The 23005-nt window shown below is 57.9% G+C and overlaps 1 protein-coding gene across 1 annotated transcript in view; it reads left to right on the top strand.

Moving 5' to 3' along the window:
* The first annotated feature begins 8199 nt into the window (after positions 1 to 8199).
* Positions 8200 to 23005, top strand: part of LAPTM5 (lysosomal protein transmembrane 5) — a 22012-nt gene continuing 7206 nt past the window's right edge. The window contains exons 1-3 of the mRNA XM_004678711.2: positions 8200 to 8373; positions 21140 to 21233; positions 21932 to 22008. Coding sequence (XP_004678768.1) covers positions 8287 to 8373; positions 21140 to 21233; positions 21932 to 22008 — 258 coding nt within the window. The 5' untranslated portion in view covers positions 8200 to 8286. The remainder of the gene's footprint in view (positions 8374 to 21139; positions 21234 to 21931; positions 22009 to 23005) is intronic.

The raw sequence follows: 23005 nt of genomic DNA, 5'->3' as shown, positions 1-23005 counted from the left end.
AGAATGTCTTTTCAGTCCTGAGCAGCGGCAGGAGTCCTGCGGCCGGGCAGGAAGAGTGAAAACATCAAACCTGAACTTTGATTCTGAGTCAAGCAAGCCAGTTCCGCTCTGGGGGCCCCCCCGTTTCTCAGTCTGTAAAGTAGGAGCAGACACAGCATCTTTGCAAGCTAAAATGAAACGTGAGTCTCTTGCGCACTCTCTGCAGGTGGCGTCAGGATGCCCCTTTGGTCTCCCTGCCCTCTGTCCACCTGGGCACCCTGGCAGGCCCAGCCGCCTTCCCTCCCCAGACAGGACACCAGCCTCCATGCTTAGTCAAGCAGCTGAGGGGTGGGGTGGAAAATGTCAACATCAGATTAGCCCCAAGGGGAGGCAGCACACTTCTCCAACCACAAACGCCCCCACGTTTCCCTCTAGTGTCGGGGGTTCTGGGGAAGTGAAGTGGAGCCGAGGTTGGTGATACCAGTGACACCTGTAGGTCTCGTTCCTCGGCTGAGGTGTGCGTGGCTTGGGGGATGCCCACTGTGTGCGATCTGAAGAGGGACTGGGCCTGAGCTCTGCTTCAGGGGTTGCTGCAGACAGAGAGGCAGCCCCCGACAGGGGGGCTGCCCAGGAATGGACCCGGCAGGCCCTTGGGAGCCAGACTGGACTTGTTCAGAGTCAGCCGTCAGGAAGGATGGTTGGCTGGGGAAGGTGATGAGCTAGGGAGGGACAGATGCCCTAGAGGCCACCTGTGCGAACCAACAGCCTCATCATCCTCTTAACCAGAAGAGCAATTCTTCTAGAAATGACCTGTTGTTTCCCCAGAGAGGGCATGAGGCTGGCCCTTGGGCACACAGCTGGAGGGGCGAAAGTGGGGTGTGCCAGACCCTCAGGGTCTTGGGGCTTCCTCTACATCTCTGTTGGAGGATCTGGCTATTATTAGCTCACGAGTGTCATTTCGATTATGCCTTTTACTAATAGGTGGTATCGTTGCTGGGCCTGTGATGCTATTACTAACGCTGCAACTATTCCTGGCCTCTGCTTCCCCAGTTGGGTTTTGGTTGGAGTCACCACCTGGGGCCCAGCCTCACCAGCTCTGAGCAGCCCCACTGCCTTTCATGAGTGGGGGCTGAGACCTGGCAGACCCTGGCAAGCAGCCCCGTTGCCTCGTCCCCTCTGTGACCTCAGGTGTGGCGCTGAGATGAGGTCAATGCTTGTTAAGTGAGTAACTGGACGATGCTGTCCCTGTGGGATTAGTGTGTCCTCATCAGGAGGAGGCCATGCAACAGACCCAGGGTCCCTCGACCACGAGGCAGTGTGGGTGGGGCCGCAGGGTCTGGACACTCTCTCAAGCACCAGCAGTGGCCTTCAGGCACTGGGGCAGGTTTGGAGGACAGGCTGGGGCCTTGTTGTCAGGCCATTTGAATATATGCATATTCATAGATATAGATATGTATATACATATATTGATATGTAGTGGATACATGTACATACATGCGTGTGGCATACAGGTATACGTATGTATACATGCACGTATGGATAGCTGTTCATTGATTCTGAATTGGTGGTCCAGGCCACCTGCTTTTCAGACACATGGAGGAAGAGAGTGGGTCCCAGTGCCGGACCTGACAGCCCACCCAGGCTTTCAAGCCGCTGGGAAAAGAAGCACCTCCCATAGCTTAGGGCATGGGGAGGTGTTGGTGGCTGGACCCCAGTGGTGGGAATGGAGACGGGATTGACAGGTGAGGGGGTTGTGGAGGGAAGAAATGGGGTGAAGGGAGGGAAAAGGGAAGCTGAAGCCCACCCTCGGAGGGTTAGGTTTGCAATGGACTTAGTACAAACTGTGCAGGGACTCTTGTAAGTGGGGTGTGGGCTGCCGAGGCCGGTGGCTGGCTGCGTAGGAGGCTGGCAGCACTGGGGGCCCTGAACAGGGTCAGTGGCCCTGGCCAGCATCAGTGTGCAGCCAGCAGCTTCATGGCCTGACCTCCCGACCTGCCCAGGGCTGGGGCCAGTGCTGGCAGGGAGAGGCCTCGGCCACAATCAGACTCCTCAGCCTGCAGTCAGCTGGGGACAGATTTTCCCGCAGTTCAGATTTATTGGTGGCACTGGAAGGTTTGCTGTTAGGAGGCTGGGGCGGGCTGAGTGGGCCCTGCCAGCTGTTTACCCAGCACTGAGGAATGTGAGGGAGGCACTAACCCAGCCAGCCTGGAGGGGAGCCAGGCTAAGGCGCTACTGTGTCCAGTAAGTAACCTGCCTGGCCCCAGGGCCTGCCCAGCCTTAGGGAGAGCACGGCTGACACACAGAGAGGGGTTCAGAAACATGAGTGGAGAAGTGACTGTCTCAAAGCCCTAAGCAAGTCTGTTCTCCGGTCACGCCCAAGGCCAGGCTATTGGAGGCAGCAGGGCAAAGTGGTTGGGAATTACCAGTTGCTGAAGTGACCTTCTTTATATGATCCTGTTCACCATCTCCCCGACTGGAACATTCACCCCTGTGAAAAGGGACCATGTCGGTCTTGTTCGCTGCTATGTCAGGCATCTCAAACAAGCCCCTTGTTATATGGAAGAATGAAATCAGAAGGCTTGCATAGAGTTTTTTTTCTCACATCACAAGATGTTCGGAAGAAGGTTCGAGGCTGTACAGAAGCTTCATGATGCCATCGGGCCCTGAAAGCTTTTTATCTTTCTCCTCCAGTAGCTTTAGTTTGTCCTCATGCTTGCAAAATGGCTGCTGTTCCTCTGGACATTGCACCTGCATTTCTGGCAGAAATAGGAGAGTTAGGAAAAAGGATTAAAGGCATGCACTTAGAGCATCTACCCCTTTTAAATCAGGAGAGCCAGGATTTCCTAGGAATCTTTTAATAGTGCATTGGCCAGAACCATAGATAGTAGTTTTCTGCCTCTCTTAGGAAAAAAAAAAAAAAATCCCTTCCAGGAACTTGACCCTTAGCTGGGCCAATCACTTCTGTTGTTTACTTGTTATTGTTGTTATCTGAGTAAACAGAAATCCCCTATCTGGGGGAAATGCCCTACTGAGCTCATTGTTACTGTCAACGCAGGTGTGCGCGTTATTTGCCAGCTCTCAGGGCCCTGGATCAGAGTTTCTTCCCTGAGGCAGGTGGGGTTACCAGCCAGGAGGCCGGAGAGGCTGCCTCCCAGTAACTGATGGCTCCAGTGCCCAGGAAAGTCCAGACACAGTGTGATGATTCCAGTTCCGTTGCCTCAGAGCAGGGCAGGGGCTGGGGGAGACCAGCACCGGGAGGGGAGTGGGGTTCCCAGCTCTGGACTCAGTGCTCTGCTCCCCACAGACAGCCTTGGGTTCACCCACAGACTGAGATGGAGGGCTCTGGGGCGTGCCTGGGGTTTGAGTTCAGGCTCTCCAGGCGTCGATAGCCAGCGCCCCTCTTACTGTGGCCATCTCAGCCTGGCCTCCTGCCAGGACCAGGAGGCCCTGTCTGTAGAGCCCATGGATGGGAGCAGGGACATGTCACTTGATGCCTTGAGTGACCCCTGGATTTACTGCTGTGTGACAGCCTCCGGGGATGTTGACCAGACAGCTCTGGGGCCCCTGCCTGCACATAGGACTGACCAGCGGGTCCCAGGAGAGCGTGTGCTCTATGTGTGGAGGGCTGTGGGCCCTTCCCTGCCCGGCAGGGTCTGGCTCCCTTTCACAGGACAGGGCAGTAGGAGACGGTCCCAGGCTGCACGTGCGCCCCCACTGCAGTCACTGGTGGGCAGGTTGGGGGTGGGGGCAAGAGAAGGGAGGGCGTGCCGTGTGGTTTTGCATCTTTTCCAGACTGTTGGCCTTGACCTTGCAGGGTCCACCTCCAAATCTCAAGGGTAGTGAGGGCAATCAGGAAGGAATTATAGGCCAGTGGTCTGGCAGGAAGCTTGACCTTTGGCCTGGGTGAGCTGCAGAGGACCCCCACGACACCCCCCCTCCCCGACCTGGGGCTCACCTGCTGAGCCATGCACAGCAGCTGTCCCTGAGGAGGTCTGTGTTCAGGTCTGTGTGGCCTGTGAGCCTGCTGTTACAGACCCACACTCTGCTATTTTCTTTTTAAAAGATTTTATTTATTTGTGCATACAGAACTGGGGTACAGGCCGGAGGTGCAGAAGAAGTGAGAGGATTCACCAGAGACAGAGTGGGGAGCAGAACAGGCAGATTGACGAAGTCCACTGCTGAGGGAGCAGTGGGAGACAGGAGAGGTCTGCCGCGCCATATGGTCAGCTTCCTGGCCGGGGTCAAACTTGCATCCAAGCGGTCCCTCTAGCTTCACAGTGCGGCGCTCCAACCCGCTGCGCCACCTTCAGGAAGGGCCCTCTTTGCCATTTTCTGCTCTGGCTTGGGGTTGGGGAGGCACAGCTCAACTGCAAACTGGGAAACAACTTTATTAAGGACAGAAATAATCACAGGACAATCTTAGTCAAAATAACCCCATGGTTGAGTTGTTCCCACGAGCCAGGCCGAGAAGCGCTTTATCTGGACAAACAGAATGGACTGGAGACCGCTAAACTCTTTGTTTTAAACATGAAACCTGGCAGCGTTGCAGGTTTTATTTTTGCCTCCAGGCATGTGGGTGAAGAAGGAAGTTCTGATGGTGTTCTGGCTTTACAAAGAGAACTCACCAGTAACTCTGCCTTTGAGGAAACAGACATCTGTTTAAATGAGAATATACCTCAGTGGCAAATTATTGAGCAAGACACCCAGCAGAATGAGGGCGTAAAAATGACTCTCCAGGAACTAGGAATCATCTCGAAGCCAGGCGTCTCAGAAATGGCCTGGTGAGGAACAGAGCTTAGGAGGCAGCTTCCTCGGCAGACCTGCCTCCCCTTGCTGGAATTGGGAGCGTGGAAACGCGGGCCGGGTCTCTCTGACTTTGCCGGCTTCGGAAGGTCGGAAGGCGCCAGGGCTACGTGGGTAAATGCAAGGAGCTCGGTGGTCTGGAGAAGTCGCAAACATGTCAGTGTCCTGATGGGAGAGGCTGGCTGGGAGCCAGCGACACGAGTGTGGTGGTCTGCAGGTGCATTTCCTTATATATTCTTCACAAATATGGTGGGGGATTGCTGTTGTTCACTCTGCCTTACACGGGAGGAAGCCTCAGCTCAGAGAGGGCCAGGGCTTGCCCACAGTCACACAATGAGGAAGTTAAGGAGTGCAGAGGGCGCTTGCGTGGGCTCTGCACCAGAGACCTGGAGCCACAGTGGACTCTGCTGAGTGGCGTGGAGCAAGTCACCATGTTCTCCAAGGCTTAAAACGGCACAGAATTATTGCACAGTTTTGGAGGTGTCTGCAGAGTGGGGGGGGGGGTCTGCCCAGGGTCTGGCCTGTGGCCCTTCCCCCACCCCTGGAGCCAGCAGAGCAGCAGCTTCCAGCCTCTGTCTGACACAATCCCGCCTCCTTCCCTCACTTACAGAGCCCGTTGGGTCACGTTGGACATTCCCAGGTAATCCAAGGTAATCTCAAAACATGAACTTTTCACAGCGGTGGGGTTCCTTCGTGGGGTAAGGTGACACCCAGGCACAGGTTCCAGGGGTTACGGCCTTGGCCAAAGAGCTGGACATTGGGGATGACGGTCCTCTCTCCTGTGGGAGGTCCAGGGGGTGGGGGGTGCAAAATGAAGATCCCAGCACCCAGGGGTTGACTGAGGCTGGTGACCCCTTGGAGAGCAAATGGTATATCAGAAGGCTGGTGCTTCTGGGAGGAGACAGTGCCTAGAAGAAGCCCCTGGCCCATGAGGGGTGACCCCTCGAAGTCCCCGACCTCTCCTGAAGGCGTGGTCCAGGACTCAGCACACACAGAGCAGGAGTCATGTCCCAGCTCTGCCTCCTCCCGGCAGCCCGAGCGTAGATGTGGTGGATGAGGGTGGACGAGAAGGGAGGAAACCACAGACGTGCCTGCACGTGACCTCATTTCATCCTCCCCGCGGTGGGTCATCTGCCTCCTCTTTGCAGAGGTGGAAACAGTAGCCCAGGGAGCTCAAGCCCCTGTCCTGAGAGCGCACAGCCACCAGGCGGGCCTGGGACTGGGGCTGGGCTGCTCACGCGCCAGGGCCACAAGACGTGGTGCCCGCCTCCGTGGCTCTTTGCCACCTCTCCCTGTCTCCTGGGCTGCGGCATCCTCAGTCTTTTTCTTGAATTCAACCTCCTGCTTTTTGTTATTTGAATGCATCTTTTTGAAAATGAGACTTTAATTACTCCCATAAGTGGAAAATCAGAATTCACAGGTTCGCCATATATAATTGTATAACACACATTACAATGAATTTATCACTATAAACATGAAATGTGTTCATCCGTAGACCTTGTGAAATGATCTCACATAGCATCCGTGGATTCAGCCTTTCTTTGGGGATCGAGTCCACAGTTGGTCTGATTTTTTTTTTTAAGATTTATTTATTTATGCATGCAGAACTGGGGTACAGGCCAGAGACTCAGGGGCGGCGAGAGGCTTCACCAGAGACAGAGTGGGGAGCAGAACAGGCAGACTGACGAAGTACACTGCTGAGGGGAGCAGCGGGTGAGACAGGAGAGGTCTGCTGCGCCATGCGGGTCACCTCCCTGGCCCGGGATCAAACTTGTGCTGCAGTGACTGCAGTTAGTTCATAGGGCTGCTTTAACCTGTTGAGCCCCCAGGGAGGGCTCCACAGTTGGTGTGATTTTACCAGACTGGAATTAATGGCTCTGTTTCCTGTGGCGTCAAAATTTCCAGTGTCTTCCCAGCACAGTTGAATCCAGGCCCCCCGGCATGCCTCGGGCCCTCCTCTCTGGCTACTGATGCCCTTTGCCCTCAGACATGGCAGGGTTTCTCTTACTACCCAGTTAGAAGGTGTCAGGATTTGAACCCAGGCCATAGCCATGGAGCTTGCACTACTTTCCTCTGCTATTGATGTCGGCAAAGCCGATGGTGAAAACTAAACAGGCTTGAAAGTGAAGTAGGAGAGGGACTGGCTGGGTCATCCGGAGCCCCAAGCTCGCAGAGGCCCGTTGGTCTCATCGGCAAACAGCAAGTTTAGATCAAATGCACCGGCCAAGTTTCGGGGGTCCAAGAGAGCAAGTCCTGCCAAGGCATGGGGCTTAGGGCCCCTTTGTAACCCCTCTGGGGACACATATGGTGGGCGGCCATGATGGCCAGGCCCAGCCCCATGGTTTTGTGTGAAGGTGGGACTTCACGGCGGGTCCAGATATGTTCTCCACTGGAAGTTTTAGGTTTCCAGTGAGCTCAGCATCCGGACAGAGCTGATTTTTGTAAGAACTGAATTTTGCAAGTGCCTCATAGTTCTGTCCTCTGTTGCAATACTAACATCCTCTGAGAAGGGCGTACAGCTCTCGTGTAGCTTGCTTAATAGTCATGGTTTATTAATTCCAACTTTTCCCAAGGGCGAGGGGGAAAAGATTCCTGATTGCATGTGATCATCGGGGGCCTTGGGCCCACAGAAGGGCTTGCCTGAGGGCGGAAGGGGGTGCGGGGTGGGGAGGGTGTGGGGGTGAATGGGAAGGGGGGAGACCTTATCGGGGGCTGATGTGTGGTGGATGAGTTTGCTCCTCATTCTTCTCTGTCTGCTTTGGAGCCCTGACGCCTCTTTAGCGCCCAGGCACAGCCTGCTTCTCTAAGAGGGAAGAGAGCGCAGGCTTCCAGGCCCAGCTGCGTTCCCCACCGGAAGGTTTGGGCTTCAGTGAGCTCAGCATCTGGTCAGAGCTGGAACCAGTCGGTCTTAGTCCCAGTCTCCATTCCCCTGCCGCCTAGCTGCGTGACCGTGGACAGGTCATTTCTCCCCTCTGTGGGCCATCTCTTCATTCACAAAATGGGAATAGTAATAATAACTTCCTCAGAGGACTGAGGTGAAGATTCAAGGGGTGAGTCCTGTGTGTTCAGAACTTGGAGGAAATGCTAGACAGTAGATCCTTCTACAGCAGAGCTGCCTTTGAACCTGGCCCCCAGACCACGGCTGGGAGGGCCTACCCCTCCCTGGACCTCTGCTTCTTTATCTGGAAATGGCTTTGGAAACAGTCCCTGCTTCGCAGGGGGTGGTGAGCGGGCCCTAGGCAGAGTGCAGAGATGGCTGAACCCTGACCCTGGCGAGGTAGGTGTTCCCTGGGCTCTCCCCAGGCAGCCCCTCCAGGAGTGTGTGGGTGGGTGTGGGGTGTGCTGCTCCAGCTGCCCCGCCCAGCTGTGACGCTCTTGCCCCTGCCTGCCTGAGGGGCAGGAAGGAAGTGAGGAGGGCAGCCAGCAGCTTCCCCTTTTCTGCCCTGCTCCCGGCCGCCCGGCTCCTTCCCCTCAGAGCCTAGCGGAGGGGACCGCAGCCACACCATGGCCCTCCGCGTCTCTGCCCTCCGCCAGACCTGCTGCTGCTTCAATGTCCGCATCGCCACCATCGCCCTGGCTGTGTACCATGTGGTGAGTGCGGGACCCGGGGACACGTGTGCGAGTGTGGGGGTGAAGGGGCTCTGTTGGCCCGAACCCCCTGCCGTGGGAGGTTCACCACCCTCTAGATGAAACCCTTCCCTACCCTGGGCCTCAGTCTCCCCCCCTGCAGGAGTCCCCCTTCCAGGCCGATGGAAGGCACTGTCGCCGTGGGCTGTTTCTGTCTCTGTAAACTGGGCACAGTAGCAGCCGCAAGGTCATCAGGGAGCGAAGGCAGCAGCAGCTGTGGAAGCCAGCGAGGGCTGGGGCTGCTGCCAGGACTCGGGCTCCCCCGCCTCCGCTCCCCCAGCCTCGCCTCCTTCTGTGGGGCCTGGGTGTGGAGGGGCTAGGAGCGGCTCATCCGTTTGTGCTTCCAGGGGGAAAGGACAAGGCCCCTGAGCTCAGGCCTCGACAAACCACTGGCTTCTCGTCCCCAGAGAGGACAGACCCTGTGCTCATAACGGGGGGCAGGGGGACTCATGTGACCCCAGCCCTGTAGCACCCAGGCTCGGGCCAGCAGAGGTCCTCCTGCGAGGCCAGTGTGCAAGCCAGAGCGCTGAGCCTTTGTCTGTGTTTACTCACAGAATGACTCTGAGTGAGTCACAGTCCCCTGCACCCCACCCACCCTGACCCCCAGACCCGAGGCTCCCCCTCTGTCTTGGTGGCCGAAGGTCAGGGTCTTGGATGGGTTCTGTCCAGACCCACCCTCTCACCGCACAGCTCGGAGCCACACCCAGCCCCCCCCACCCCCACCCCGATGGAGGCTCCTTCCTGGGAGGGTGACTCAGGGCCTGTGGTCAGCAGCCCTCTGAGGAGCCTGGGAGGGCTTCCGCACAATCAGCCCAGCAGCAACCTGCAGCGGTGGCTGCAGAGGCTGCTCCCTGCCACCGCTGCTGCTCCCTGTGCAGGTGGGACCCTGTGTGCCCGTGTCAGGGCGACCCTGTGCCATCCGTCCCTCTGGCTCCAGACTCCTGTGTGCAAACCCTGGCCTCTCCGCCTCCCAGCTGAGCAGCTTGGGTGCCTCCTGAACCCCAGTCTCCTCATCTGAGAAGTGGGTACCAGAACAATCCTTCCTGCTATGGTTGTTCTGAGGACCCAGGGCGCTGCTGTCCGAGGCTTGGAGCGACACGGCCGGGCGTGTTAGGAGTAGACATGCAGCCTGCAGCATGCACGGCTCGGGTCAAGCGCAGGCCCGGAAGGCTGCTTGCAGGAGGAGCTTAGACGCTGCCCTGTTAGCTGCTGGCCACATGGGGGTGACCTGAGAGCTGAGGATGGCCTTGGCTGCCCCCACTCTGGCCCTCCGATCTCTTTCACTCTGAGATCTTTGGGGTGCGCCCCTGGGAAGCAGGCCCTTGCGTCTTTACCATGGTCCTGCCACTGACTAAGTGACATGGGACAACCTGTGTGTTGGGCCTTGGTTTCGCCTTTATAAACCGAAGGGTCAGGGGGTGGACTAGATGGGAGGTTTCAAATTCCCGTCCTCCAGGACCAGACAGTGAATGAGAGGAGGACTCGGCTCTGGCTTCCGGGGAGCCACTCTGGGGCTGTTCCTGTGACTGGGAAGATGAACTGTGGACGTTGTGGCATTTCCTTTGCCATTTAGAAAGGAAGGGAATGAGGATTTAGAGAAGGAAAATGAGGGATTTTATGTCCCATCTGATGTTCCCATGTTGGTGACTGGGTCAGTGTACAAAAGAGCCCCCAGGCAGCTTGAGCGGAGTTTCCTTGCAGGCTGCTTGGCGCAGAGGCGCCTTGCAAACCCGAGCCTTTGGCTGTTGAGGTTTCAGTGTGAGGTCCTCACCTGTACCTGGTGACCTCATGCACACCTGAGGGGTGCAGCACAAGTGGGCACAGGATCAGGGAGGCCTTCTTGGAGGCGGTGCCTGTGAAAGATGCAGTGCTTAGGTGTAGGGAGGATGCCTGCAGACGTGGAGGTGGCAGGACCTCGGCTGGCAGGGGCGGGCGGTGGGGCTCAGCATGGCAAACTGGAGACTGGGCCCTTGCTGTGGCATGGTGCTGGTGCCCTGGGCTGCAGCCTTCGTCCCTGGGGGCGTCAGATGTGGGCAGCACCGATGCCAGTAGCACCTCCCAGTCGTGACAAAAATACCTCTAGACATTGCCTAATGTCCCCTGGGGGACAACATTCACTCCCAGTTGAGCACCGCCATCTGTAATGTCGGGCGTGGGGGCCATGGGGTTTCGAGGGCAGGAGGGGGGAACTGAGGAGAAGCCGGAGGCTGGAGGGTTGGCACAGGCAGGTGTCTCTGCATGGGGCCCCTGGTTGGTTCCAGAGGGTGCTTGTCCTCTGGCCCTGTGCCAGAGACTCCAGCCCCTTCCCAGAAGGAGAGTGCGGGGGCTTTCCTGTGGCCCAGCGGTCTGGGGGCAGGTGTGCTGCCAGGCCTTGAACATCTGGGTGGAAAAAGAGGCCGCCATCCAGATGTATCGATGGCGCAGACTGATCATCTGGAGCCAGTCATGGGCAGCCACCCTTCACACTGAGAGTTATTTGTGGACTCGGCCTCTCTGGGGACGGTTAAATCGAGCCTGTGGCGTCCTGAGGCAGCGCCACACTTATCGAGTCATTGGGGTGTTGCAACAGGGCAAACCTCTCCTGTCCAGGCCGGGAAGGCGTCCTGGGTTTCTGTTGGGGGCCCTCCTCAGGGTCTCCCTGGACATGCCTGGCTCATGGGTGGCTTTTGGCCAAGCCTGCACACATAGGCAGGCAGAGAACTTCCTCGAGGTGGTCTCTTTGGTTCCATTTGTCTGTCACCCTAAGTCAAAGGCAGTGGAGTAGGGGGGGCCCGCCTCCACAGAAGACCAGAAATAACTCCCCACCCTCTCCTCTCCACGGCGCCTGAATTCCTTGAGAAATGCACTGTTGGATAAATAGTTCACCTGCTGTGATCTGCTCTGTAGAAACAGAACACGCCACACCACGGCCAGGAGGCGGGAGGCTGCCTCCGGGTAGAGGCTGTGGAAGCTCTGATTTTTTGGTTCTGTCTCTCTCGTCTCCATATTGGTACAGTGCACAGGTACTGCTTTTTAAAACAAATTTAAATTCAAAACAGTTTGGAGAACTGTTGCCACCCCGGTACGGCAGACCCGAGCCCGGCCCGCTTCTCACCGCCCGAGCCAGCGCGGCCCTCTCGGGCGGAGCTGAGGCTTGCCGCTCAGCCTCCCTCAGCTCCCCCGCCGCCCTGCCCTGTTCCAGGCCCCTGCGCACGACCCCATGTGGCACTTCGTGGTCAAGCCCCCCTGGGCTCCTTTGGGGGACAGATACTCAGAAGCTTCTGACGACCTGACTGTTTCGGCAATTCTGCCCCCATTTCTTGTGGGCCACTTCTCGGGTGGGGGAGGGGGGCACTTGCGAATTGGGCATTTCTTTGGGGAGGGAGTTGGCAGAGGTGAAGCACCGTCCTGGGCACCACGGCACCGCTCCGTGGGCCTGCGGCACCTGCCGAGCCGTCGGGGTTCTCTGCCTCCCACACTGTTCTCTCTGGAAGAAAATCGGCGTGAATGGGACAGCAAGGTTCTGCTCCCTGTCCTCGGAGGGGGTGTAGGTCCATGCGGCACTGGGGCTCCCGGTGGGGGTTGGCGGGCCTCATTTCTTATTTACGTAAATGACTGATTTATTTATGTCAGCAGAGCCTCACGGATATTTACTTTACGGTCTGGGTCACAATCCAAAGCTTCCTTATTTATTTGGTCGCTCAAGAGCACAACTTTTAAATTAGAAAAAAAAAAAGGTAAACTGAACCGACCTTTATTATTTAAAGGCGCCTCCAGATACGTTCTGGAGCAGTCTGTATTGTAGGTGCCCAGCCCCAGGCCAGGCCAGGTCAGGTGCCAGTTGGCCAAAGATGGGCTGTGAAAATGGCTTTGACAGAGCAGGCTGTGGTGAGGGCACAGACGAGAGGCCTTAGTCCAGCCGGTCCTGGGTGGGGGTTCAGGAGCGGCTGAGGAGGAGGCTGGAGTGCTACGGCGAGCAGGGCTCCACTTGGATTGGGGGGCAAGGGGCTGCTGGGCCTGGGGGGTGGCGGGGGCAGCATGAGCCAAGACCTGGAGTTGGGACAGGCCACACACTATTTAGGAATCACTGGGAAATTTGTCAGGGGGCTTAGGGCAGGATGACCGTGAGGTGTGTGGGGGCTCGGAGCGGTCAGCAGGGGTCAGGGGTCAATGACTGGTGGTGAGGCTGGACTAGGTTGCTCATAGGAAACTTCCTCTTTCAGAAAGAGCCCCCGATCGGTCTTCCTCAGAAAGCCCTGGCTCCTTGCTCTGCTCCACATGAGATCTGGGGATCGAAAGATGGCCGCGTCCCCACCGCTTATTGCTGTGTGACCTTGAGCAGGCAGGTGCCTTTCCTGTCTGGGTCACGGTTTGCTTCTCTGTGTCCTGGGGCGGGGGTCCCTGCCTCCAGGATGACTGTCGAGGTACTGAGCTGATGTGGCGCTAGTGGAGTCGGGGCTGGCAGCTCAGTGCCCAGGCTGGGCTGTGGGTGGATCACAAAGGTCATTTTCCTTTTGAAATGTATCTGTTTGGGGCCTAAAAGCAGGCTCCAACTGCCAGGTTGGGAAAGCCCCTGGGGAGTCTGTTAGCGTCTTCACTTCGTGCCAGTGCTGCGGTGCAGGGCAGAGGCCTGCTCTCCGCGGCTGCCACTCGGGGCCCTTCCTCTACGGAGGGCGGGGCTGGGCTCTTTCTGCCGCGTCAGACCCGAGTGACAGTGGTCAGTTAGCTGTGTGCGGTCACTCAGGACTGGCCGCACCTTGCCCTACCTCCTGGTCCTTGGGCTCAAAGGAAGGGAAGGGGCTTCTGGAAATGGGAGGTGGGGGTGTGTCCAGTCACGGAGGGCCACGCTGGTTGGAGGGCTCATAGGCATCATCCTGGGGCCGGGGTTTGCCCTGGTGGGCAGGCTAGGGTCCCACTTAGACTGGCCCCTGGGATGGAGGCCAGGGTCTCTGGACAAGGCTGCTTCATCACCACCTTGGCCCTGAGCCCCCTAGGAAGTAAGGCTTTTATTTTGAGGCCAGAGCTGTGGTGTACAACCAGAACTTAGCTCTGAATTCAGTGTGAGGTCTGCACTGGCCTCCCAGGAGACCCTACTCCACCGAGGGTGGGCGTGCTCAGACCTCTGATGAGGCAGGAAACTGACCAAGGGGGGGGGTGGGTTCCCTTCTGCGGGTCCAGGCACACCCACCAGCCCCCTACCTGCCTCAGTTCTCTCTCCAGTCAAATGGAAGTCCCGTAACAGTAACTGCAGGATCATTTAGAGGCTCAAAGGAAACCCAGTGAGCTCTCCACAAGTGCAGGTGCCTCTGGAGCTCCCAACTGACAGAAGAGGAAATAGCCCTGGAGATGCTAAGTCGCTTTGCAGCCCGCGGTAGGGAGAGAACAAGAGCCAGGTGTGCTTCTCCTGGCAGCTCGGGTCTGTGGCAGGGGCAGAAGTGTGGGGTGTGGGGGAACCTTCTTGGTAGTGATGGACCGGGGTCCACCATGATACCTGGGAGCTCTGTTCTTAGAAACACGGGCCCCGTGAGTGAATATGCTGTCTTGATCTCACCTGCAAAATGGGGGAAAAGATAGGAACGAGAGCAGAGGCCGCCTCAAGGCTGAGGCGGGGGTGAGATGAGTGTGTCAGTGGTGAGGGCAGGACCTGGCTGCTCGCAAAGCCTCAGTAGTAATAGTGATACTTGTGCTCACGCGGGGGGCCTCTGCCCGGAAGGTGAATAAGGAATGATGGTTTCCGGAGATAGTTTGAGGGGTTCACGGTGCTTTCCCAGTTACGTAGGAAGGGGAGGAGGCTGGGGGCTTGTGCCAAGCCTGGAGGCTGGCTCTGAGCGGCTAAGTAACTGCCCATAAAGGGGATTTGATGGCTGTTCCCCCAAGAATGGCAGAGGCCACCCACGACACCAGGTGGGAGGAGCTCGCTATCCTGCCTCCCTTCACAAGGACAGGCCAGGAAGGCAGAGGGCGGAGGGCCTGCTGGACGCTCCTGCAGGGCAGGGCTCTGAGGGACGCTTAGCCAGCTGCCCCCACACCATGCCCTCCCGGGCTTCCTGTGCCGCAGGGGGCAAGCTGGGGTGCTGCCCTGACCTGTCTCCCCCTTCGCCTGAGCTGTTTCTCCCGCCTCTGCCATGCCGTGTAATCTCGCGCCTCCACAGTCTTAGAAACTATACACACCTCTCAGAATCCCCCATTCCTGGATATCGAGGTCCCAGCCTCTGCCCCATCCCAGGGCAACTCCCAGCCCCAGCTGCTGGGGTCCTGTGAGAGGTGTCCTCTGTCTCGGAGGCCTGGAGGCCAGCCAGTCTCCACACGTCCTTTAACTCCATAAGCCTGTCAGTGATGCACAATCTCCATCGACCTCCACAAAGTGGACACAGCCGTGGGTCTCCACCCAGGACAGGACCCCTGCTCAGCACGGCCCACCCTGCCCACTTTGTCCAGCGTGTGTAGTTCTGGAAGGTTCTATAGAGGAAGATGACTCCTTTCTCTCCATGTTCGCGACTCCCTCCGCGTGGCTGCGTGGGGCCGACTCTGAGTCCATTACAACTTATCTGCCTGCTGTGCTTCGAAGGACCTGGGGGTGTGTCCAGGTCGGGGTCGGGGCTGCTGCCAGTGGGGCGGCCGTGGCCGTGGGGAGCCGCAGTGTGCTGCCCACTCCCAGCTGGGACAGCTTTCTGCGCCGTCTTAGGCAGCAGTGTTTGTACCCCGCCTGCCTCGCAGTCGCTCTCCTCGTGGGCAGAGTCTTATCGTACAGATGAGGAAACTGGGGCACAGAAAGGTGTGGCGGGTGGGGGAGGGGAGGGAGGCCTCCAGAGCAGCAGCCTCCTGGGAAGCTGGGTCCTGGGAGGGTGAGGGGCCCACCTGGCCGAGGTGAGTGTGGTGCTGGGAGTGGACGTCTGGATGGTATCTGGGCTGGCAGGGGAGGCGGTGGGGAGATAGTGCCATGTTGGGGGCATGGTTTCCACCCATCCACCCCCTGATAGTGGAGACAGGAAGCGGGGGGCAGGGGTAAGGGAGGGGAGCTTCCTCTTGTCTCTGACGCATCTGGCTCTCTTCTCCCATCCTCCTTTCCAACATCCCCAGTGGGGGTGGGGGGCAGCCGAAAGGAGGGTGATAAACACAATCACAATAAGGGCCGAGGTGGCAAGCCCGCAGCAGTGGGTGTCCCTCGGCCGCCGGAGCGGGAGGACAGGTCGGGGTGGGGCCACCCTGGGGTGGGGGTGAGGGGCAGGAAGGGCCGTGTCCTTAGGACCCAGCCTGCAAACTGCTGGCTGTTGGGGAAGAACCGAGGACAAGCCCGGGCCTGTCTTCCTGCGCAGCCTTCCCCGAGTCACACACGGGCCGCTCACCCACTCACTTGGGAAGGGGAGCACGCCTGGCCTGGCAATCTGCAGGAGGTGTAAATGGAAGCCTGGCTGGAGCACCTGGGGTGCTCGCGGGGGGCTGGGTCCTTGCTCCTGGTTGTCTCCCAGGCTGGTCTCCCCCCGCTTCCGACAGGGTGGTCCTGGGCTTCCGGGGAGGCTGAGAGTGGGCCCATCGTCCTGGACAGGAAACTGGTGTTTGAACCCCAGAATCCAGTGTTGCCACTCCCCACCTCCCAGCACGGTCACCTCTGTCACCCCCACCTGAACAGGGCCTCCCGGGACGTCAGCCCTGGCTGTGGCCGTGGCCCACTGCACCCCTCCAGCCTCCCTGAGTTTCCTCTCCTCCCTTGTCCCCTTCTTTTTGGCACAAGTTGTGGGTGGCTCCCGGCCGCCTGGCTACCTTCCCCCACTGCCCCACTGCTCAGCCGAGGGAAGCTGCGCTTGGCATTGAGAAAGAAGGGAAAGGACAGTGACGGGGATGGGAACCGAAACCAGGGAGAAGCAGCGGGCACAGGTGCCGGGGTGGGGCGGGGCGGTGGGGTGGGGGAGATGTAGGGTGTAGGGTTGAGGGGGGCCGGGGTCGGCGAGCGGAGGCTTTGGGGAATGGGGGCCCTTTGCCAGCCAGCCCCAGCCCTGACTTGCCATAGGAGAGCTGGGGTTAGCTGGGCTCGTGACAGGCTGCCGTGCGGCCTTGGGCCGGTCCCGCCTCTGTCCGGGCCTAGGTCCTGCTGGTGACATCACTTCTCTCCGGGACTCGGCATCCTTGTCCCCTGCATCTGCCTGGGCCCGTGCAGCCAGGCTCTGGGCCTTTGCACGTGACATCCCTCTTCCCAGAATACGTTTCTCTTGACGGTTGAACCACTCCTGCTCATCCTTCAAAGGGAGGCTCGAGTTCTCCGGAGTGGTGAGCCCCTCTTGGAGTCTTCCAAGCACTGGTGCTCACGGCTTGTTCCCAGTGGGTCTGGAGGTGCTAGGTGCTCGGAGAGCAGTTACTGGGTGGATGAGCAAGGGAGCTTGCACTGGCAAGTGACAGGGTCGTGGGCACTGCCTGGCTGTCGTAGTGTATGCCACGCGGGCTGTGTGCCCGGCTCTGCCTGCGTGCCACCTGCTTCATAGCACCCTCGCAAGGTAGCTCGGTTGTCACCCCATTTCCCAGAGACATGGTAGTGGCTTGCTCCGGGGCTCCGGTTGGGCCCAGGGCATCTGACTCCAGCACCCAGCTCCTACCCGCAGCATCTCAGCCTTGTAGAATCACGGGAGAGTGAAGGAGAAGATGCAGTGCTGGAGGGAGGGCTGGGTGCCTGGGCCCTGGGGGGCAGGGATGTCTTGCCTTTGTCTCAGTGCAGTCAGGTCCTTGGAGCTGGGGGGTTGCAGGGGAGAGGGCTTTGTCCAGGTGGAAACCAGGGGGCAGGAAGACAAGGCGAGGGCCGGGAGGCCTAGGAATTCTGGTCTCTTCTAGAATATGCTGTAGGTGATTGGAGTTCTTGCCAGGAGCTGTAAGCAGCTCTTGGCTGGGGACTTGGGTGTGTGTGGGGAGGGCTTGAAGGTCTCTGATGAGCAGGACACCGAAGTGAGGTGGGGAAGACCAGGCACCCTGGCTGTGACATGCCACCTTTTGTAGAGGTCAGTCATTGCAGTGGCTCTCGGTGCACATGGGCATGGCTTATTCACTGACTGGAGCGGGGAAACTGAGATCAGGGAGGAGCCACAGCCTGCCAGGTTCACACAGTGGTGAGGAGGTGGGGGGGAGGCTGCCACGTCCCAGCTGTTGGCTCTTGAACTCTGAGTGCTCAGGGCTGGCGAGGGTAGGTAGAGGCCGGGAACATCTTTCTTGAGTGGAGCCTGTGTCCTGGACACAAGGGCAGCAGGACTCAAGCCGAGCCACGTGACGTCCTCCGTGCAGCCCTCACCTCGGAATGCGGGAAATGCTGTGTCTCCTGCAGGGTGGGAGGTGGCAGGTCAGTGGCACGGAGCTGCTCGTAACTGCCGGTCGGTTCCTCTCCATCCGGTCTCCATTTGCCTTCTGGACTGGGATCCCAGCTTGCCTTGACCCCGTGCTGGTTCTGTGAGCTTCGGGGGCTGGCGCGTGGCCAATAGGCAGCATCTGCTCCTTTCCTACAGGGTTGTTGAGACGTTGAAATGGGGTGAAAGGTGAGCCTGGTTTTGAACACAGCTTGTTCTAGAAGTAGAAGTGCTTCGGCCCTGTTGCTGCTTGCAGGAGCTGGGGGGCGGGGGAGGTGAAGGGTACCCCTCTCTGAGACCCCCTGGCTGACATGGGAGTGGGTCGGGGGCAGGCCTCACGCTGAGCCATGCAGCTGGGAGGTACTGGGAAGACAGCTGAGGGGACAAGATTATCCGATGTAGGGCCCACTGCCCTAGGTTTGCAAACCCAGCCTGTGGGTTGTCAGCTGGGAGGCTGTGGACATGTCACTGGACCTCTCTGGGTCTTGATTTCGTCTTCTGTGAGATTGGGGTGCTACTTAAGCACAGCCCTTCATGGACTGTGGGAGGCTCATTGAGAGGTGTGGGTGATGCCCTGGTGTGGGGTTACTTAGAGTGTCCAGACGCCCCTCCCCTCTCCTGGCCACCAGCCATTCTAGAAGGCCGGTAAGGAAGTGGTGATTGGGACAGGATTGGTGTGGTCTTGGGCCCTAAGAGGAGTTGGGGGCGTCTTCAAAGTGGGGTGATGTCCAAGGTGACTACTGGGGCCTTAGGATGACATTTTCAATCATATTTTTATTAATCTCTGGACTTGCATGTGTGTTTTATGATGTTTGTGATAAACCAGGACAGTAGCAGATGCATAGTGTTAAGCACTAAGGAAACCCAGAGCAGTGTGTTCAAAAGGTTTTGCTGACAAAGGTGTGAGGTTAGACTACCTGAGCCCTCGGCCAGGGCTAGCAGGGGCCCTGAAGTATTTTGGGGGTGACACCAAGTGGCACTCCAGTCTCTGCTCTGCCCTGAACTTGCTGTGTATCACTGGTCAAGTTGCTTAGCTTCTCTGACTTTATAAACCAAGCAGAGGGAGTTTATAAAATGTGTGGACAGAGGTTTTCCCCATTAACTCAAGTTGGGATCTCAGACCATTTTGGATTCGTGGGTTCCTAAAGTCTTTCTGGTAGATACTCCTCTGTGCTGTTTGCACAACTCCCTGTTGGGGCACTCACCGCTTCCGGGTGCCCTGTTGTGTCCCAGTCCCAACTGTCATCAGCCTCCCTTTCTCTTCCCCTTCTTAAGGTGGAACTGAGAGGGAGCAGATGGGTGTCCAGCCTTTAGGGGCCAAGGAAGCAGCTTTTCTCTGCAGGGCTGTTTCCTGTGGGTGTCACGACAGTCCCCACAGCATCTGCCTGTTGTTCTGGGCGGTTCTCAACCACTTTGGTGAGACAAAACCTTCTTGGTTCACCTTGCACCTGGTAGAGGGGGAGAGTGCAAGCAAGCTCCCTGTCAGCACCCCCAGAACCCTCTTCCTGGTACAGCTCAAATACCCCATGTAAACTCATTCTAGCCCAAAGCAAATCATGTTTGCTGGCTCATTGCCAGACCTCAAGTCTTTGCAGATACAAGACAATCTGTTCCTTACTAAGTCCAGTGATTGCCATTTTCCTAGATGAGAAAGCTGAGAGTTGAAATAACTGGTCCAAGGTCACACATCTCTGATTCTGGAGCCCAGCTCTTCACCAGCCTTACGTGCTACCCATTTCTTCCGCTCTGAAGGATGTAACATGGCAGGAAGACAGATTGAGACCCACACAGTCAGCAGGGAGAAACAGATGGTGGATGTCAGCTCGCCTGTCAGCTGAGCGCAAGTTACCTGTGCGGGGCCACCTAGAGAACCAATGTAAACTTAGGCCATCTTAACAGAGGCAGGACCTCCGCAGCGAGAGGGCAGGAGTTGCCCTGCTCTCAGCGTGGGCGAGGGCTCCTGGAGCTGGTGCATGTGTGACTGGGGAAAGGGCAGGAGTCCCGCTGCAGGGGTGCGGCTCTCAGAGGACTGCGAGTCCCTGTGACGAGGCTTTCATGAGGAGGCTGCTCGGCGTGGGGTTCTTAGTTGGATGGTGAGGGCTGGGGCTAAGTGACTTGTACGGCCCTTTCAAAGTAGAGTTTTATGCAGTTCAACTGCTTTTAGTACCACCCCGACATTCAGGCCCATCAGATTTGTCCCTTCTCTATCATTTTTAGTAAGCTTTCTCCTGGGAGATGGGGTTCATTCATTCATTGTCCATCTGTCCATCCATCCATCCATCCATCCATCCATCCATCCATCCATCCATCCATCCATCCATCCCATCCATTTATCATCCATCCATCCATCATCCATTATCCATCCACCCATCCATCATTCATTATCCATCCATCCATCATACATCCCATCCACCCATCATCTATCCATCCCATCCATCATCATCCACCCATCCATCCATCCCATCCATCCATTATCCATCCATCTATCCATCCATCCCATCCATCCACCCATCCCATCCATCCATCCACCCATCCATCATCCATCCATCCATCCATCATCCATCTATCCCTCCATCCATCCATCCATCCACCCATCCTATCCATCCATCCACCCATCCATCATCCATCCATTCACCCATCATCCACCCCTCCATCCCATCCATCCACCCATCCATCACTATCATCCATCCATCCATCCATCCATCATCCATCCATCCATCATCCATTTATCCATTCAGCACTAGAACAGTGACTAAGAGAGCTAAGCCTCTATGCCTGGTCCAGTGGGGATGAGCAATGCAATGACAGTGAGTATAGCTTGAGCGCTGACCATTGTTGGGTGCTTTAAACAAACCATACTTTAGGTGACCAACCCTCTGAGGCAAATAGTATTGTTATTCCATTTTTCAGATGAGCAAATGGAGGGTCCATGGGGTACAGGGCTGAAAGGGCACCCTGAGGATTCATGGGGCAGCAATCTCTGGGCCTGTGTTGAACTTGAATCCCTAGGATACTCAGATGCTGTGACTGAATTGCCTAGATCCTGTCATCATAAAAGGTGGTGCAGGGGAGGGGCGCCATCACCAGCGAGAGCCCTGAGCTCCTCCTCCCCTCCTCAGGCCTGGCTTTCAACATCAGGATTTTAGGAGACCCTGGTGTGGTACCCAGTGCTCTCCTGGGCTGTTCTCCTTCACTCCTCATCATGGCCTTCTAGGAATGGTCAGCATTGTCCTCGTGAACAGCCAGAGAAAAGGAGGCACAGAGAGCTCACAACTTGCTCAAGCACATGCAGTTGGGCAGAGGAAGGAGGACTAAGAGCTTGGGCTGTCCATCAATCAGGCCAACTTACATCCGGGCCCCGGTGGCAGGAGGGAGGGCAGGTGTCGGGCTGGGCAGCCCCACTGACTGACCCTCTGCTCTGCCCCCAGATCATGAGTGTGCTGCTGCTCGTCGAGCACTCAGTGGAGGTGGCCCATGGCAAGGCCTCCTGCAGGTTCTCCAAGACGGGCTATCTCAGGATTGGTAGGTCTGGGGGTGCCAAAGTGGGGTTGGGGGGCGGGAGAGGGTGCTGGTGGGAACATGGTTGGGTTTGAGGCCTTGGACTTTCCTTCTTTGAGCCTCAGATCTTTCAGCTATACACAAGGAGATCCCACCTGTCCTTACCTGAGGCACCCACCAGGTGTGGGAGCAGAGGACGGTGCTTTGTCAGCCCAAACAGTGTAGCTGGGTGACAGCCGGTCTCCCCTGCTCACACCATCATGGCTGCCATCAGCCTAGGTTAATCGTGCTCCTCACCATGGGACACTGCCCCCACTGACCTCTCCCACCACATCCCCGTGGCCCACGCCCCTGCTGCCCATGGCCCCGCTTGCTCACCACCCCAGAGGCTTTGCCCACACTAAGCCTGTCTCAGGGGCCCTGCCAGGACTTCTGGTCACTCATCTGCAGGCGCCCTCAGAGGCCTTCCTGGACCTCACCCTGGCCAAAGTGCCCTGCCACTGACCTTCTCCCTCCCATCACACCTTTCTCTGTTACCTGGAACCCTGTGTCTGCTGTCTTTGCAGGCTTTCAAGACTGAGAACAGCAGGAGGGCAGGGGCTGGGCTGTTTCATTTGCCATCATTATCCACACTGTCGTCCCAAAGTGTGGTCCTCGGAGTCCCAGTGGGGCACCCGAGGAACAGCCTGGGCCCTCCACCCCCTCTCTCCCTTGCCTTTCAGCTGACCTGCTCTCCAGCTTCCTGCTCATCACCATGCTCTTTGTCATCAGCTTGAGCCTGCTGGTTGGTGTGGTCAAGGTGAGCGCCCCTGGGGCGGGGCGGGCGGCCTGGGCCTGGGGGAGGGGCAGGAGCCCAGCTGCCAGCCTGCCCTATGTCAGTGCCTCCCTGGGAGGCGTTTTGGGGGACCTCGAGTGCACGGTAGAGATCTTCACATGTACCCTGTGGGAGCTTGTTTCTGCACCCGACTTCTTTTTCTTTCCTTGTGGTAACATCAGTTTACTGCGTTGCGTGTGATTTAGACTAGATCCTGCCCTCACCTTCTTGGTGGGCACCTTGGTCCCTTGATGGGGTGCAGTCCCCAGGGCGAGCACGGCCAGATGTCTGCTAGTCACCTCTGAGGGCAGCTGGAGACCTGCATCCCTCTCAAATGAAAGTGGAAGTGGGGATTTTGACAGTGCGAAGAGGAAGAGGAATTTTGAGGTGTGGGGAGAGGAGGAAGCAGCAGGTTTGTGATGGGCGACAGGGGCGCGAGTGTAGACACTGCCAGCTCAGCTCCCTCCAATGCGTGGACGAAAGGAGACCGGTGGTAGCTCAGCCCCTCCCAGGCAGGAAACTGCCGGTCAGCCTCTCGGGGTGGGGGGAGTCAGGGTCTTGCCAGACCAGCACAGGAGCAGGACCCGGAAATGTGATCCCCTGGGCAGGCAGGCAGAGGGCCTAGCACACGCGGGGCGAGGGGGGGCCAGGATGGGCGCCGGCAGGAGCGTCCTGGCACCGAGACGCCGCCCTCCCGCAAGCCCTGTGCAGCACGGTGGCCTGGCTGGTCACGATTGGGGCATTCGAGGGCTCTGAGAGTCCGTCGGGGCAGTTTTCTTGGCCTCCAGAGTGGTTTTAGACACCCACATGAGAAACCACGGAACCACGCTTTCTGAGATTTGACCCCCCGCTGTGGGCTCCTACCTTAATACCAGGCCCAGCTGTCACTTGCTCTCATGGAAGGAGAGGGACTTCAGTCTTAGGGTCCCAGGCCTCTGACCAGGACGGAACACCCTGGGGTGCCCCCTGGAGGAGTCTAAGT

This window comes from Condylura cristata, unplaced genomic scaffold (assembly GCF_000260355.1).
Source record: "Condylura cristata isolate star-nosed mole 26May11 unplaced genomic scaffold, ConCri1.0 scaffold00008, whole genome shotgun sequence".
NCBI lineage: Eukaryota > Metazoa > Chordata > Mammalia > Eulipotyphla > Talpidae > Condylura > Condylura cristata.
The sequence above is the reverse complement of the archived record's forward strand: the minus strand, read 5'-3'. Positions and strand labels throughout refer to the sequence as shown.